Below are 18,511 nucleotides of genomic sequence, written 5' to 3'. Positions count from 1 at the left end.
AATCCAGATCCTACAAAAGCCAGCCTTTCCTAGGAATCCCCTTTAAAAAAAAAAATACATACATATACATATATATATATATATATATATATATATATATATATATATATATAAAATATATATGTATATATTTTATTGATTTTTTACAGAGAGGAAGGGAGAGGGGTAGAGAGCCAGAAACATCGATCAGCTGCCTCCTGCACACCCCCCACTGGGGTGTGCCCGCAACCAAGGTACATGCCCCCGACCAGAATTGAACCTGGGACCCTTCAGTCCACAGGCCGACGCTCTATCCACTGAGCCAATCCGGTCAGGGCCCTAGGAATCCCCTTGACTATCTGCAGGTGGTGGCATGGCCAGCCTAGCCAGGGCTTCCCTCCTGTCTCAGAGCGAGTTTCTTTGTCCCTGAGATAATTCAAGTCCCAGATATTTCACAGAGGGCTTGGATATTTGGGCTTTCTTTTGGGAAACTTTATATCCCCGTTAAGCCAGGAAGTTCAAGGTTAGAATGGTATTTTTGTATGAAGCCTCTTTGAGGAGACTGGCAGTGAGAATGTCATCAGCATATTGGAGCAGTGCTCCAGCTGAAGTTCCCTTAAAACTCTGCCTAAAGCAGCTCCAAATTGGGGTAGGGGGCTTTTTGAACCCCCGGAGGAGAACAGTCCAGCAGTACTATTGTTTAACTTTGGCTCCTCCCATTCAAATGCAAACAGTTCCTGACACTAAAGGCTCAGAGGAATGCAAAAGAAGGCATCTTTTAAACCCAGCACATAAATCAATAGAACCCCCTAAACAAGGTAGTCAGCAGGTGTAGGGTTTGGGGACCACAGGGTGGGTGACTTCCACTGTTTGCTTAAAGGCCTGCAAGTTCGGGGTTCATTCGTGCCTGGCTTCTGCACTGCTAAGATGGCCGTATGATACAGTGATGACGAGGCCCAACAAGCTGGTGCTCTCAGGATGCTGCCACCTGTGCTCGGATTCCCTCCTTAGCGTGTTCGTCTGGCATGTGCGGCTTTAGATGCAGTACCATTGCTCCTGCCGCAATCGTATTTGGATTGGGGTGGTGCTTTTGCCTTTCCAAGCCTGCCCTTTGCCCATACTTCTGGAGTTACTTCTTTTGGGATCTCCTTAGGGATCTCCGCTGGAATTTCTCTCAACTGAGGCCAGTAAAACTGGCTACAAGGCACACGCTTCATTCGAAGGCACCTTAATGTCCATATGGCCCGGGGCCAAAGCTATTCTGGCATTCATTTTAGTGACTAAGTCCCATCCTAAAAGTGGCACTGGGCATTCGGGCATATAGAAGAAGCTATGCTTAAGGTTGGTTTTTCCCATTTGTCAGTCTAATGGCTGGAGAAATGGCTCCTGTAGTGACTCCCCCTGACACTCCAGTCACAAGCATTTTTTCAGAGGGGAGCGTAGGCAGCCAAGTATTTAGCACAGAATATGTGGCTCCAGTGTCGGTTAAAAAGTCAATTTCTTTCCTGCTGTTAGAGTGACGGGTTTCCATGTGAGTGATGGTAAAGGAGCCAACTGGGATGAACAGAGCCCCTGGACCCTGTCATTCCTGGTCACTCTCGGAGAGTTGGGGCACCGGCAATGCCCTTTGCCTGCTCCCATCTGGTCCTGGTGTAGGTTTGGGCACTTCCTTGCCAGTGGCCCTGCTGTGTGCGGTGGAGGCACCCTCGGGGTCCTCTAGGTGCTAAGCCCGTATCCCTGGGGCCTTCCCTGGCTCGCTGTCTCCAGAGGTCAGCGCAGCAGCCAGCGGGCTGGCCTGCTGTTTCATTTCCCTTGTTCCTGTTTTCCTGAGGTCTGGTCTCAGCTATGAAAGATCTTGAAGTAACTTCTACTAACTGTGCCACAGGCATTCCAGGCACCCGGCACCCTCCGAAGCTTTCTTTGAATGTCAGGGGCACTCAGCTTCATGAAAACCATGTTCACAACCTTCGAATTCTCAGAGGCCTCCGGCCCACATCCGTATATTGGCGATAGGCCTCCAAGATCCATTCTAAGAATTCCCAAGTGCTCTCCTCTGGTCGTTGCTTAGCTGCTGGACTCACTGACACGCCTCTGGGCACTCCCTTCCTTCATCCTGCTGGGACCCATTCTTGGCAATGCTCGCATTTGGCCAGGCCCCCATGATTGACGTGCCGTCCTAGATGGGTAGTGGGAATGGCCATCGAGGCCTCTGGCGGTCCCAGGTGCTGGGGTGACTCATTGTGAAGGCCATTAGCTTCTCTGCCTTTCTCTAGGACAGCCCTGTGTTCCTCCACTTCGAGGTAGGTATTCAGCAAATGTTGGCTGTCTATCCAATCAGGGTTCTGGGAGGTAAAGATGAAATAAAAGGGACTCTCCACCTTTCTTGGGTCCTCCGTATAGGCAGACATAGTACTCTTCCAGTTACAAAGGTCAGATGTTGTAAAGGGGGGGTACACCCACACCATCCCTGCCCGTTGTCATGGACACCAAATCCTCCTATTGGCACTTGTCTCAATGGGAATTGCCCTGCCCAGATTGAAGGAATCTCCTGACCAAAGAGTCAGACAATCGCTTACCGGTATTTATCTTTTTATTTTTTGACTTCTTTAAGGGCTCAGAACGCTCTGACCCCTGCTGCATCTGCACACTCTCCGCCTCCAATTAAGGCACCAGCTGATGTCAGTAACAATAAGGTTTGTGATTGGAGGAAGCCTGTTGGACAAGGTATGGGCAGCTCCCCACCACTCGGCTCCCTCCTTGGCTGACACGTCCCTCGATTTTCAGTCTAATGATTTTAGAAAAAAAAAAAAATAGCGTCTTATACACAGAAAAATACAGTATATATAGAGAGAGACAAAGACAAAGAGAGAATGTTTAGAGCTAGGATTTAAAACTAAATTTAATCAAATCACAAGGACCCTAGGTTTTAGTGGCATCTGGAAGGGATTATCAGCGCTAAGGTCACGAGAATTGGTTGATCTTGGGATGCAGGGTGGCCCCAGCACTGACCACTGGGGACCCTAAGCAGGTTACCTGACCCACAGTCCAGAGCGATATATGGGTTTCTCTGCACACGTAACTGAGCCAATGGCATGCTTGGCACATCTACCTATTGCTCTCTGGGTGATACAACCCAGCATAACTCCACTGTCCCTGCGAATTAAGTGCAATGTGCACCCCTCTGAGCCGCACGTCAGTCTCCATAGAGGACACCAGCGCCGGTAACCAGCTCCTTCAAACCCACAGCAGGAGGCACACAAGCCACTGAACACCGTGCAGCTTTTCTTAGCAAAACTCACCTTGTTGGGTGAGGCCAGGAGCCCCAGTTCTGGGCCCTGAGAAACGAAAGGCCTCGAGGCAGTTTCGTTTGTTTGTGTTGGGGGTTTCTTTCCAGCCTTTGCTCTGTGAGAAAAGCTCACCTCTGCATCCCATGTGCTCCCCACCCTTGGCCCCCTCCCCGCTGGGGAAGCAGCTCTGATGAACCCGCTGCCTTTTTCCTTTCCTCCTTTCCTCCTTCCTCTCTGAGACACACAGGAACTGGTGCCCAGGACCACGCTGTTGTCCCTGTGTTAACCCTTTCAGTCCTTATCACCATCTGACGAAGCTGGCGGTGCTGTGACCCTTATTTTACAGATGAGGAAACCGACGCACACGTCTTTACGTGACTTGTCCAAGGCCACATACCTAATAAGGGGCAAGGGGGATAGTGAAGCTCAGGCTCTCTGGTTCATAGGCACTGTGTTCTGTTTCTCTAGAGCACACACACACACACACACACACACACACACACACACACCACACACACACACAGAGACACACACACTCCTAGTTCACACCTATCTGGACCCTGCACTGGAAGCAGGACACGGCCTGGGCTTTGGGGCTCAGGGAATGCCTCTCCTGGCCTTTGCAGTGCCCTTTCTGCTGGGCTCCGCCCCTGCCCAGGGCTGCCCGAGTTTACCTGAGGGCAATCCCTCTTGTGAGGATCACACAGCCTGCCCTGCCCTGCCCTCAGTTCCTCTAGGATCCAGACACTGGGCTTTAACACTTCAGCTCCACTTGGGGGCTGGTTAGCCGCGTGGGTGTGAGTCCTCTGTCGGTGACACCAGAGAGAGGCTTGCTGGCATGGACTGGGACCACCCCGCGCCAGTCCTGAGCCGGGAACTCAGGCGGGAGAACAGGAATGGCTGTAAACTAGGAACTCGGCATGAAGGTGGAAGGGTTACCAACGTTGTCCTTAACCTGGGAAGGGACTTCAAATCATTCACGTCCCCATTTTATGGATGAGGACACCAAGGGCTAGGGTGGCGATGTGGTTTCCCCAGGATCCCCAGCTGGCTCACAGCAGCTTTGCAAATCGAGGCCCAGGTCCTGCTCTCCACATCAAGTGGTAAAAGCACATTGTTGTGATGGTGCAGCTGCCTCTAGCACCAAGTGAGGGCAGGTATTTGGGCTGGCTTTCCCCAGAGCAGAGTCTTTCTTATGAAAGATATGTTGACTTGGGGCAATGACTGGCATCTTCATTCCATTCGGTGACAGTGCCAAAGCCTGTAGGGCAGTGAATCCCAGAGCCTGGTGCTCACCCCACAGGTGGGAAGTACATGAAGTGATTTCAGAGGATACCCATTTTTTAATTTTAGAAGTAATATGTTTATGCTAATGTGTACTAGGGAAGTATATAACTAGACACCAAATCTATTAATATTTTTAATTAATTTTTATCCTCACTGGAGGATATGTTTATTGTTTAGAGAGAGACACACACAGAGAGAGAAATAGAGAGAGAGAGAAACATATATGTGAGAGAGAAACGTCAATCAGTTGCCTCCTGTATGCGCCCTGACTGGGGATTGAACCCGAAATCTAGGTATGTGCCCTGATCTGGAATCAAACCCACCACCTTTCGGTGTGTGGGACAATGCTCCAACCAACTGAGCCACCCAGCCAGGGCTCTATTAATGTTTATTAGGCTCGTCCATGACTGCTTAGGAGGGCTCAGTAACTAAAAATATATTCCGTAAAAAAATAGCAGGGGTGATTTGTTCATTAGGAAAAAGCAAACTATGAAGATGACTGAAGTTTGGGAAATGCTTTTGGGGAGAATACCAACCATTTTGGGGGGGGAGGAAGCTTAATGAGGGACTTGCCTATAATAAAAAGACACACCCTCAGCCTCATTAATTACCAAGAAATGCAAAATACAACTAGAATGAGATCCATTTTTTCACCGTTCAGATGGGCAAAGATTATACAGTTTATTCTCACTTTGGCAGCACACATTCTAAATTCAGAATGACACAGAGATGACTGGCCTGGCCTCTGGGCACGGATGACATGCAGATCCAGGATGCTGCTGTGTGAGCAACCAAATTCGTATTAATGAGAAGGGCTCTCTTTTGAGGAGAAAAAGAAGATAAAGTGAGATCTATGAGATTAAGTAAAAATTTTGTTGAAAATATTAAATATATATTTAAACTACATCATGAGTAGTATATATATTTTCTAGCTTTTTAAAAATGTATTTTATTGATTTTTTACAGAGAGGAAGGGAGAGGGATAGAGAGTCAGAAACATCGATGAGAGAGAAACATCGATCAGCTGCCTCCTGCACACCTCCCACTGGGGATGCGCCCGCAACCAAGGCACATGCCCTTGACCGGAATTGAACCTGGGACCCTTCAGTCCACAGGCCTACGCTCTATCCCTGAGCCAAACCGGCTAGGGCTTTTCTTGGTTTTTTGACGGAAGAGGCATATCAACAATGACCAACTCAATAGAAATAAATGCCTAATATCCTGATTGAGGTCTCTAAATGCCATTTTTCACTAAAAGGAACCAAGGCTCTTTGGAGAAATGTCTAATTTTATTTCCAGGACAGGAAATACACAAGATAAGCCTTGAACATCTTGTCAAACAAGAAAGCAGCAAAACCATCAAAGACCACTAGACTGATAGCAAAAGGCGTCGAAAGGCAACACGCAGGGGCTCCCATTGGCCAAAGATGGGACAATTTGAACATCAATAAAGATTACAACTACAGTGGAACAAAATACATAAATATATTTCAATCCCTGAATTTATCATTATACTAAAAACAATTCAAAACAAAAGAAAACCTCATTGGTTACCGCTCAAGGGCACAAGTCAACCAACTCATTCTTTTAAAAAATTGGAAATACAGGTAAAGAATCAAGCATCTATCATGTGTTTCCTTTACAAACTGAACATTCAGGTAACCACACAGTTGATGAGGAGAAGCTTCTCGTTATAGACACTCTCCAGCTACTAAATGAAGGGATGACGGCATAACACCATCTGCAATGATCACAAAGGCTGCTAACATCACAAGTGGAGACATAGCCAGCCATGGTGGCGTGATGTGCCTTCTGACGGAAGAACAGAACTCCACCTGTGAAGCAGTCTTATCTCCTCCCCAACATAAATCTGATCAAGACTCAGTAGATCTAACTAGCAAGTTATAGGAAGGACATACCACAGGGTTACAAACAAAATACAAACTTCAGGAGGCGTCACAGGACAACTTCTTTAACAAATTATGACAAACAAGAGCGGGGTGGGGTGGGGGTGGGGCAAGAGCTTCCATGGAAGCTCTGAGCTCTTCCCCATTCCTTGTCCTACGCACCTCTTCCGTTTGGCTGTTCTGCTTATTATGCTGGGGGAAGGGAACAAAATCCTTCCAGTTGAAGACACTATCTGGGTAGAAATTCCCTTCAAACGTGAACGGATCCAAGGAGTGAAAAAGGAGCAGGTATTTTGTTGTTAGTGTAGAGAAACACAACAGACCCCAGTGAGTCAAAGCAATCTTGAGAAAGAAGAACAAAGCTGGAAGCATCATGCTTCTGACCTCGAGCTATATCACAGAGCGACAGTGATCAAAGCAGTATGGTACTGGCATAAAAATAGACACACAGACCAATGAAACAGAATTGAGAACCCACAAATAAACTCTTGCAGATAGCTCAACTAATATTGGATAAGGGAGCCCAGAGTACTCAGTGGGGGGAAGGACAGTCTCTTCACTAAAAGGTGTTGAAAAAATTGGATCATCACATGCCTAAGAATGAAATTGGACGTCAACCTTACACTACTCACAGAAGTTAAGTGGATTAAGAACTTGAAACATGACTGGAAACCCTAAAACTCCTATAAGAAAACAGGGATAAAATTCCTTAACACTGTTTTTTGTTTTTGGGGTTTTTTTGTTGTTGTTGTTGTTGATTTTTTTCTTGGGGGTGGGGGGAGGTATGACACCAAAAGCACAAGCAACAAAACCAAATATAAGTAAGTGAGAATGCATCAAACCAAAAAGCTTCTGCACAGAAAACAACATTTAAAAAAATGAAAAGGCAACCTATAGAATGGGAGAAAATATTTGCAAACCACGTATCTGATAAGGGGTAAACATACAAAATATGTAAGGACCTCATAAACTCAATAGCAAATAATAACTAATCATACTATTTTTAAATGGGCAAAGGGCCTGAATAGACATTTTCCAAAGAAGTCGTGGAAATGGCCAATAGGTACATAAAACGATGCTCAACATCACCAAGCATCAGGGAAATGCAAATCAAAACCATGATGAGATATCACCTCCCATCTGTTAGAAAGTGTATGATCAACAAGACAAGCGATAACAAGTATTGGTAAGGATATGGAGAAAAGGGAACCTTTCACACGATTGGCAGGAATGTAAATGGGTGCGGCCACTATTAAACAGTGTGAATGCTCCTCAGACTAAAAATAGAATTGCCACATGATTCAGTAATCCCCCTTCTGTGTATATATTCAAAGGAAAGGAAATCACTGTCTTGAAGAGATGTCTGCACCCCATGTGCAATGCTGCATTATTCACAATAGCCAAGGTATGGCACAGCCTGTGTCTACCCACAGATGGATGGGTAAAGATGTGAGATGTGCCCTGACCAGTTTGGCTCAGTGGACAGAGCGTCCGCCTGTGGACTGAAGGGTCCCAGGTTCGATTCCGATCAGGGGCATGTACCTTGGTTGTGGGCACATTCCCAGTGGGGGCTGTGCAGGGGGCAGCTGATCGATGTTTCTCTCTTCTCTCATCGATGTTTCTAACGTGCTGTCCCTCTCCCTTCTTCTCTGTAAAAAAAATCAATAAAATATATTTTAAAGAAAAGATGTCAGATGTATACCTATATATATGAAATGTTGTCCATACGTATGGAATAGTATACATGTATGTGGGATATTACTCATCCATGAGAAAGGAGGAAATCCTGCCATTTGCCATAGACCTTGGGGTATTATATTAAGTGAAATAAGTCAGACAAGTAAAGGTAAATACTGTATAATTTCATTTATATGTGAAACCTAAAAAAGCTACACACAGAGAAACAGAGTAGAATGGTGGATAGTTGCCAGAGCTGGGGAAAGAGAGAAATGATGGTCAAAAGGTACACATTTCTAGTTAATTCTGGGGATCGAATGTACAGCAAGGTGACTATAGTTAACAGTACTGTATTATAAACTTGGAAGTTGCTCAGAGAGTAGGTCTTAAATGTTCTCACCATAAAAAAATGTAATTATGCAAAGTGATGGCTGTGTTAACAAACCCTATTGTGGTAATCATTTCACAATATATACATGTATTAGAGCATCATGTTGTATGATTTAAACTTATACAATGTTATATGTCAATGACATCTCAATAAATCTTAAGGGAGAAAATGAATGAAGTTGGGCCCCTCTCTCACACCATGTACAAAAATGAACTCAAAATGGATCAAATACCTAAATACAAGAGCAATTACCAAAATCTATCAGATTGCATATTTAAAACAAATGAGTCTATTGTATTATAGCTCAAGAAAGCCAAAAAGTTAATAAAATACTGATGTGAGGCCCCATTCCTGAGACGCTGCATGAATTGGTATTGGAGGAAGTTCTACTGAATAATTTTAACAACTCCCAGTTATTCTAATTTGTAGTCAGGAGAACTTGCATTCAAGAAAACACGCCTGGTGGAAAAGGTGCTTAGAGGGAGGGGCCTTCTTTTCATGTCCACACCTTCAGCACTCAAAGCTGCAGGTCCCACCCTTGCCCAGGCCTTTCCAGGTTACCCTCCTCCTCCTGTCTGCACTGTTTCCACTCTCCTCCCCAGTCCAAACTCCCAGCTCTTTCATACTAACCTCAGATGACCCTGAAGAAAGCAAGGGTGAAGGCAGTTCGCACTGAAGTGTGCATGACTGATAGTTAAATTTTACATTTTCATAGAGGCTGCTGTGTGCTCAAAGGAAATTTTTAAAAAGTAGGCCCTGGCCGGGTAGCTCATTTGGTTAGAGTGTCCCTCTTATATTCCAAGGTTGTGGGTTTGATCCCCTATCAGGGCACATACAAGAATCGATCAATGAATGCATAAATCAATGGAACAACAAAACAATGACTCTCTCTCTCTCTTCCTCTAAAATAATTTTTTTTAATTAAATCTTTATTGTTCAGATTATTACATTTGTTCCTCTTTTTTCCCCCCATAACTCCCCTCCTCCCAGTTCCCGCCCCACCCTCCGTCCTCACTCCCCACCCACTGTCCTCATCCATAGGTGCACGATTTTTGTCCAGTCTCTTCCCGCATCTCCCACACCCCTTTCCCCACCAAGAATAGTCAGTCCATTCCCTTTCTATGTCCCTGATTCTATTATTATCACCAGATTATTTGTTCACTTGATTCTTAGATTCACTTGTTGATAGATGCATGTTTGTTGTTCATAATTTGTATCTTTACCTTTTTCTTCTTCTTCCTCTTCTTAAAGGATACCTTTCAGCATTTCATAGAATACTGGTTTGGTGGTGATGAACTCCTTTAGCTTTTCCTTATCTGTGAAGCTCTTTATCTGACCTTCAGTTCTGAATGATAGCTTTGCTGGATAAAGTAATCTTGGTTGTAGGTTCTTGGTATTCATCACTTTGAATATTTCTTGCCATTCCCTTCTGGCCTGCAAAGTTTCTGTTGAGAAATCAGCTGACAGTCGTATGGGTATTCCCTTGTAGGTAACTGAGTTTCTTTCTCTTGCTGCTTTTAAGATTCTCTCTTTGTCTTTTGCTCTTGGCATTTTAATTATGATGTGTCTTGGTGTGGTCCTCTTTGGATTCCTTTTGTTTGGGGTTCTCTGCGCTTCCTGGACCTGTAAGTCTATTTCTTTCACCAGGTGGGGGAAGTTTTCTGTCATTATTTCTTCAAATAGGTTTTCAATATCTTGGTCTCTCTCTCATCTTCTGGCACCCCTATAATTCTGATGTTGGTACTCTTGAAGCTGTCCCAGAGGCTCCTTACACTATCCTCGCATTTTTGGATTCTTTTTTCATTTTGCTTTTCCAGTTGGGTGTTTTTTGCTTCCTCGCATTTCAAATCTTTGACTTGATTTTTGCGCTCCTCTGGTCTGCTGTCGGGAGTCTGTATAGTATTCTTTATTTCAGTCAGTGTATGCTTAATTTCTAGTTGGTTCTTTATCATAACATCAAGGGTCTCATTAGATTTCTTGTAGATCTCATTAAGTTTATCGGCAGCTTCTAGACAGTTCTTGAGAGACCTTAAAAGTGTGGTTCTGAACTCTATATCTTCCATTGACAGTTTTGTCCTGTTTCTTTGTCTCCGCATTTTTTTTATGCTTTCTTGGTGCACCCCCTAGTGGTCTTTGTGCGCAGTCTTGTTGTAGTTAAGCCTTGATTGTTGTAGTTAATACTGGGGGGATTTGACCTCCAGGCCAACTGGCTATGAGAGTCAGCTATGTCTGCAGTGGGAAAACTTCTGTCCTCTGGGGAGGTGCTAATCTAGCCTTTGCCTGAGGCTATCTGGCAAATGGCTCTGTGCAGGGCTTGGGCAGGGCGGGTCGCACTGGATCAAACAGGGCTGGCGGAGTGAGCAGTATGGCTGCTCTCAGTTCCGTCCCTAGGTGCTCTGCCTCACAGAGTCCCAGCAACCGCTGCAAACCTCGGAGAGAAAGCTGCCTTCGAGTTCCGACCGAAGCCAGACAGTCCCGCTTCTCCCGTTTGAGTCTGGGTCCCTAGAGACTCACCCGGATCTGGAGCTCAGAGTCTGAAACTCCCTCCCTATTGAAAACAACAAACGCGCCCTCCGCCGCCAGCCCACTCCGCGCGCGTGCGCTTTGCACCTGAGTATTTCACTTCAGCACTGCGCCTCCTCTGAGTCTGGGTATGATATTCTCTTTCCTCCTAGTTGTAGAATTTCCACTCAGCCAGCCTTCCTGTGGTTCTGGATGATGTTCGTTCCATCTTTTAGGTGTACCCTTGAATTGGTTGTTCGAGGCAGCAATCTCCGGCGTTAACCTATGCCGCCATCTTGGTTTCTCCTAAAATAATTTTTTTTAAAAATCCGAAAAAGCAGAGATCCTGGCAGCATGACTTCAGAGGTGTCTCTCCACTCTTCCTTTGGCTAAAGTCGGTCCTGCTTTAAGATGATATGAAGTTAAGGACTAAAGAGTTGAAGTGGAGTACTAATCATTCATTCATTCATCAGTCATTCATTCACTCCACAGACATGTACAAGACACTGATTATTTGGCACTGTGTTAGGGGCTGTGGCAATTGGAGGAGTAAGAAATGCCAGCTGGCTAGAACCAGGATTTCCTCAAAAGCCCTGGAACTATTTACAGTGTGGCCTGACCAGTGCTGGGGCCAAGGCAAATAACTCCCTCTGTAGGGAATCATGCCTAACTGGACCTGGGGAAACGAAGGCTTCAGAGAGAACTAGCCGCAGGTAAGCTTTTTTAACAGGCAAAGAAAGGATCTCACCCGGTAAAGTAGGAAGCAGCGTGGCAAAGGAAGACAAGAGAGACAGAGGAGTGATGGGGGGGGTGGGGGGGTGGGGGGGATGGTGAAGCACCTTGTGTGTCTGTCTCAGAGAGGGCACGGAGAGCTGGAGCTGTCTTGGTGAGGGAGCCAGAGGGGGAAGGCAGGAACTGACCGAAGGCGTGCTGTGCGTATTTTAGCTGGGAGATTATCCCAGGAAGCAGGAGCGAGGGAGACAGGGGAGAAGGGAAAGCCAATAGAGAGCTCATTCTAGATTGGTTACCACTATGAACAACTGGGCTCATTCCTGTTGGAGACTACAGAGCAGGCATCCGGAGGACGCCTCAGAAATGCATCCAGCCTGGCTGGCGTGACTCAGTGGTTGAGCGTCAAACTATGAACCAAGCGATCACTTATTAACCAACTCCCGATTCCAATGGCCATGAAATGCCCCTGGGAATAACTTCCCCCAGAGAAGCTTCCATCTGGGACACCACTCAGAGCTTTGTGATTTTGAGAAAAAGCCTCTGGCAATAAAGTTGAGAGTCATACGGGTGGGTGCTTGAAGTGAGACCCTCACAGCCTGTGGGAACTGTCCACTGCAGCTGCAGGAGAAATCCGAGAGGGGCCGAAGGGAGGTGGCCTGGGACACAAAAGGCATCTGCTCAGAGGGTGACTCAGATTAGGGGGCTGAATGGGTTCAGCAAGCAGAAGAAATTCAGGAAATGGGCTTGGAAAAGTAAGCTGGGGTCAGGGGATCCATTGTGAAAAGGCTCATCTGACAGGCGGCAAAGTTTAAACTGTAAATGCCAGGTCCTGGCACCTAGGAGGTGCTCAACAAATAGTTAATGAAAAGATGAATGCTAATGACAGACGCTCCTGGGCCAACGTCTGGACTTTAGAATCCAGCAGATTGGCTGTGACCTTTAACCTCTTTCATCTTCCATTTCTCTCTCTCCCTCTCCCCGAAGTGGCAACAATAATAAGTCCTTTATAGGGTTGTTGTGAGGAATGAGAGGAGATCAAAGATATACGGCAACTAGAAGTGTGGACTCAATAAATGTCAACCACTCTACCCCTGCCCCCATGATGACCCAAAGCCAAGTCATAAAGCTGAACTATCCACCAGCTAGAGACAATGAAGGTTGCTCCTGGGATCTGTTTACAGGAGATGGATGCTGGCATTCCAGCTATATTGGTCCTCCTGGAAAAAATTAGTGGTATTGGTAACAACTTCCTTGTCCCAAAAGGGAACCAGACTGCTGCTTTAATTAAAGGACAGAGTTGAAACTATCCTCCCAGAGAACCCACAAATTCAGAAATTGATGCTTATAGTAACACACTCCCCCGCCCCTCGTGGTGCATTTAAATATACGTATTGAAACATTTTCCAATCAATATGGTGTTGACAGGCCATCCATCCCTGCTGTGCTACCTTTATCATTCTGAAATCTTAACACAGGCCAGGATGCTTGTGGACTTCACTTGCGTTGGCTGCTGTAGGCATTGGGAGCGCCTCAGTCCTTCCCAGTGGACAACGGAGATTTGTGGTGGCCTCTAGGGAGGCAGGGACAATCCAGCTGGTGTTGATCAGTGGTCAAGCGTCGACCCCATGAACCAGGAGGTCACAGTTCGATTCCTGGGTTTCAGGCTCAATCCCCAGGGGGGTTGTGCAGGAGGCAGCCGATAGATGATTCTCTCTCATCAATGATGTTTACTTCTCTCGCTTTCCCTTCCTCTCTCTGAAATCAATTAAAAAAAACAAAAAACCCCAGACATATAAAAAATCCTTTAAAAAATGAATCTCAGGTGGGAGAGAACACTTGAGGAACTAGGTAAAGAAATGAAAAATCACACAAACTGGGGAATCCTCAATTAACGTATTTTAAAACATGTCCATTTCCCCATAGCAGTCAGGTACAAAGATAAACACTGTGATGAGTCATGCCAGTGGCACACCTTTTTTTTTTTTTTAAGGCAGAAGGGATATTGGGAAAATGAGTAAACACATACTTTGTTAAGGAAGGAAATTCCAGAGTTGAGAAGCGACTGTGGGAGGTACATCTGCTCTTAGTCTGGAGTGATTCACACCTGGAGAAGCCAAGGGGGAACCCAAAGATGGGTGTTCCTTCATCTGTCTGTTCATTTGCTCATTGATTCATTCATTCATCTCCATTCAATGTGGAGAGCGGCTACCGTGTTTGGACAGGTTCAAGCCTCGGACTAATGAGAGGGCACAGTCCTCTCGTGGCCACATGCAAGTCCCAGCTTGGAGGGCAGAGCCCTCCCAGCACAATTATAGCCAACAACCGTGGTTGTAAGCTTGAACCAATGGTCCGAACACGTGGCCCCCTGTGTCTGAGTGATGTGGGCTTGATAGAGTTCAGGTGCATGTAACTGAGTAGGATCGAAACCCATGAGAATGTTGTAAACATCTTGACCATTATTTTGCCTCCTGGAATCTGGCTATAAAATAAAGACACGCTTGTAGTCCATGGCACTGTCGCTAGCTCTCCATCAGAGAGGCTCTCCATCAGAGAGGACAGCGTCCCAGCTAGACCCAGCTTTCTTCTCTTGTCTGTCTTTTCTCCATCCTTCACCGCCCCCTCTCAGGGTCACCGAACCTGGCTGAGCTGGTGCAGCACATAAGGCGCCCTGGGGCTGAGTATGCCATGGCCGTGCTGGCTCGCCACAATTCAACCATGATCAGCTATCTCTATCACACTCTGCAAGAAGCAGCAGAAATACAAAAGTGGAAAGGACACAATCCCTTCCCTTGACGGGTTCTGAAAGTAGGGGGAACAAAAGATGTCACTAATAATTGTAATAAAGTGGAACGAGGGCAAAGATAAAACATGTCCAAGATGGAGTGGCGACACAAAGAAGAGGGGAGAGGCCAGAAAAGGCTTCCTTTCGCCGGGGACCCTTTAAAGGTGGGAATCAAAGGAGGGTGGGAGTCCCCAGGCAGCAGGGAGTTGTGCCCATGTGCAGGGACAGAGGTTCCAAGGAAGAGGAAAAGGCACCCATAAAGAGTGAGACGCCTTTGGGTACCGCCTGGAGTGGGTCCCGCTACAGCACAGGAGGGAGGCAGAGAAGTGGGTAGAGACCAAACATGGGAGGAGGACCTCCTGGGTCAAGAGGAGGAGTCTGGGCTCCATCCTGTAGGTGATGAGGGGCCACGGAAGGGTTCTGAGCAAGAGCATGGCGCTACCTCATTTGTGGGCAAGAATGATCTTCCTGGAAGCTTCCCCTTACCAAGCCTTGAGGGGTGGGTTGAAAGGGACTGGAAAGCAAGCAGGAGGAGGGCGGTCTGTTCAGATGGTCCAGGTGCGAGGCGATGGCAGGGGGCTGGGAGTTTAGCTCCAGTCCCCAAGGGGCTTTGAGGACAGGAAGAATTTCCAGCTGCCAAGGTACCTAGTCTCTGTAACACACAAGACCATTTAGCAGGACCTCTCTCTGCAGCCGCGGGAGAGACCCTGGAAAAGGGAGGTGCCGCCAGGTGTGGAGGGGAGGGTGAAGCGGGGGTCCCTGGCCACCCCAGGCTGAGTGCCAGTCCAGGCGCTGGTCCCCAGCTTCCCCCTTTTCTCCCCCCCCTCCCCACTCCCACCTCCGGGGAATTGTTGAGGCCACAAAGGGGAGTGGAGGGTCCTCTTAGACACCCAGGTGTCTGAGGCCCGTGCAGTCAGGGTTTGATGCAGTCACAGGGGCCACTAAGCAAAGCCATTGGGGCTGTCACCCTGGCCTATCTTTGCCCCCAAAGCTCTAGTGAGCCGTGGAAAGAACGCTTTAAAGTGACTTTACACACACAACAACAACACACCAAAGTTTTACCCCCCGCTTGGGATTAGACAGCTCCGTGATTTTAATCAAGTTAGTTCAAGGCGCTCAATAAATCCCCGCGAAGGACAACTCCGCGGTCAGGAGACCCCTCCCTGCGCCACCTGCCGCGCCACACCGCCTGCCCCCCACCTTCCCTCCCGGGTCCAGGCGCCGCCCTGACCCTAGGCGACCAGGCAGCGGAGAGTGGGCTGGCGAAGGGGAGGCTGGGGCCCAGGCGCCCCCACGCGCTCCCTCACGGGGACTCCCGCCTCCCCGCGCCGCGCGGTCCCGCGCTCGGGTGCAGGGAGCCCGCGCGGCGGCGGGACTGCGCAGCCCGCCGGGTCAGAGAGGCGCAGAGCCGGGCGGGGGCCGGCAGCTCCGGGGGTGGCGGGCGCCTCGGGGGGGGTCCAGCGCCGAAGGCACGCCCGCCGCGGCCCCTCCCCAGCCTCCGGGCGGCCGGCGCAGCTCCCAGGCGCCTGCAGGCCCGGCCCCGCGCCCCCGAGGCCCCGCCCCCGCCCGGCTCTCCCGGCGCCCGAGCCCGCAGGGCGCCCACCCCGTGGCTGGGGCTGCAGACCGCGGCTCGGCGCGTCCTGCCCGGGCGGGCGGGCCTAGGGCCCCCGGACGCCCGCCTCCGCCTCGGTAGATGCTGACGTCAGGGAGGCGAAAACCAGAAGAAGGGGGAAAAAAAAAAAAAAAAACCCGGCACGAGGGCGGAAGGGGAAAAACTTTATTTTTTCTCTTATTCTCTGCTGGGGCTGAAGCGCAGGGCAGGCGACTGCGCCAGCGCGGGCTTCCGGAGAGCCGGGCGCGACCCCGGCCGCTGCGCGGAGGAGCCGAGCTCCGAGGCCCGCGGGGGCGCCCGGCATGTGGGACCCCGAGGACTTCGAGCGCCACTGGCAGGCCGAGTTCCCCGGGCAGGCGGCGCCCGTCATGCGGCTGGACTCGGTGCTGGACGTGGAGCAGGAGCTGGAGCGCTGCAAACTCAACCTGAAGCGGCTGCAACAGGTGTCGGCCGAGGAGAAGTTTAAAGTGTGCTACCTGCAGTCGGTGCTGGCCCGGGAGCAGCGGGACCCGGGCTGCGGGCGCCGGGAGGGCGCAGACGGCGGCGGCGGGGCAGCGGCGGCCGAGGAGCCGGCGGCGGCCGAGCCGGAGCGGGCGCCGCCTCTGCGGGAGGAGGAGGAGAGCGCACCGGGCGGCGGCGGCGGCGAACTCCCGGGACCCGCGCGCCCCGATCCGGAGGTGGCCGCCAAGGCCGAGACTCCGTGCGTGTGCCTGGACCTTCCCGCGTGGCCCGTGGCGGCGGGGCCCGGGGCCACGGTGCGCAGCTTGACTGCCGCCATCCACCAGCAGCTGCTGCAGCCTCGCCTCCTCTTCAAGCCGCGGGAGGACTGCGCGCCCCTGGGCCACGATGGCACGGTTCCCGGGGCCCCGGGCGAGAAGCCGGCCTCTGGGACCCGGGCGAGGGGGGGCTCCGAGGAGGGCGAGCCGGACGCCCCGGGCGCGGATGATGGGGGCGACAGCAGTGACCACGACTTCGAGATGGTGGATTTGAACGAGAAATTCGTCCTAGGCCACTTGCTTGTGGCCCCTTGTCGGTTCGGGACCCGCGGCGAGGCCGAAAAGGCGGCACGGGCGAGCAGCCCCCATCGCTGGATGCATCTGATCCCCGGGGGCCGGCGGCTACAGCGCAGGAGCCGCGACCTGGAGCAGCTGGAGTCCGAGGCCAAGGACGGGAGGCGCTCGCCCATCGCTACGGAGGAGGCCCCCCGGCGCGGGGCCCGCGATCACCTCCCTCGGTGGCGGCGCAAGGGCTTACTGTGGGTGCCCGAGCGGGACTCGCCCAGCCACAGCTCGCCAGAGAGGGGCAGTGACTGCAGCCACAACAGCTCAGACCACGAAGACGGCTCCTCTGCAGGTAGGCGCACCCCTCCCAAGATCCCAGATTTCGCGCACCCCCTGGGGGGGCTTCTGGTCACCCCATCCCAGGCACACCTTGTTGTTGGTCCTGTTTAACCTCGGGCGCCTGGGAAGAAGGGAGATAAGATTTACCTGTTTACCTTGAAGCCACTTATGGAACTTAAAAAAAAAAAAAGGCAGACACCTAGTGCAGAGTGATTTGGGCTTGGGTGAGTTCATAAAAATAAACATGACGAGGATGGCATGGGTGCTGGAATGTGTGCTTGGCCAGACCATGGAGGAATCTTGCACTTAGGCCTCTCAGCCTTTCTGCTCTGTCTATTGCAACATCGTCCACTCTCACCCCTTCCAACTCACCCTCCACAGGTCAGCCAGATTCCTTTGCACCACACGGTTAGGATCCTGCTCTGAGCAAACTGGTGGCTGCCATGTCCCCCAGATTCCTTAATGTGGAGGTCTCAATCTTCCACTTAATTTTCTGAATTTATCTCTCATCTCCTCCAGCCTGTATCTGTGTTCCCCTCAAATTGAAACAGGTTATCACTTTGGTGCAAGGTACATAACCCTCACTGGCCCCTCCCTGCCTTCGCTGACCGGCCCCCTTCCTAGAAGGCTGCACTTGGTCTGTCAGCTTCCGAGGAGCTAGGAGCCCCAGGGAGAAGGGAAGGGCTTTCACTTAGAATCATAGAGTCTTCAAGCTGGCCCCGTGCCCAGAGATCATGTCTAGGGCAGTGTCTTCACATGATAAAGGAGGAAACTGGAGCTCAGAAAGGTTAAGAGCTTGGTTGCCGTGAGCTGGTGTCTCCACTTGGACCTCCTGTCACTTGTGGTTTCCCCTCACATCTGCCCTCTCTTCTGAGGACAGGACCTGGTCTTAGACAGTTTGCATCCCCTTGTGATGGTCAGCATGGTGTCTTGCACAGAGTAAGTGCTTCATAAATATTTCTTGAATAAATGTCTGCAGCCACAGGTCAGGGATGCGGGGTGGCCTGTGACTGCT

At 49.8% G+C, this 18,511-nt stretch overlaps 1 protein-coding gene across 1 annotated transcript; it reads left to right on the top strand.

Annotated features, from left to right (window-relative positions):
• Positions 1–16,458: 16,458 nt before the first annotated feature.
• Positions 16,459–17,607, top strand: LOC308531832 (uncharacterized protein; the record flags this gene model as incomplete). Its single annotated transcript, XM_081108938.1, has 1 exon — positions 16,459–17,607. One exon carries the CDS (start codon positions 16,459–16,461, stop codon positions 17,605–17,607), a length of 1,149 nt encoding a protein of 382 aa, XP_080965064.1.
• Between the last annotated feature and the right edge of the window lie 904 nt (positions 17,608–18,511).

Source organism: Myotis nattereri (genome assembly GCF_964212035.1).
Source record: "Myotis nattereri genome assembly, chromosome: 16".
NCBI classification, from domain to species: domain Eukaryota; kingdom Metazoa; phylum Chordata; class Mammalia; order Chiroptera; family Vespertilionidae; genus Myotis; species Myotis nattereri.
The sequence above is the reverse complement of the archived record's forward strand: the minus strand, read 5'-3'. Positions and strand labels throughout refer to the sequence as shown.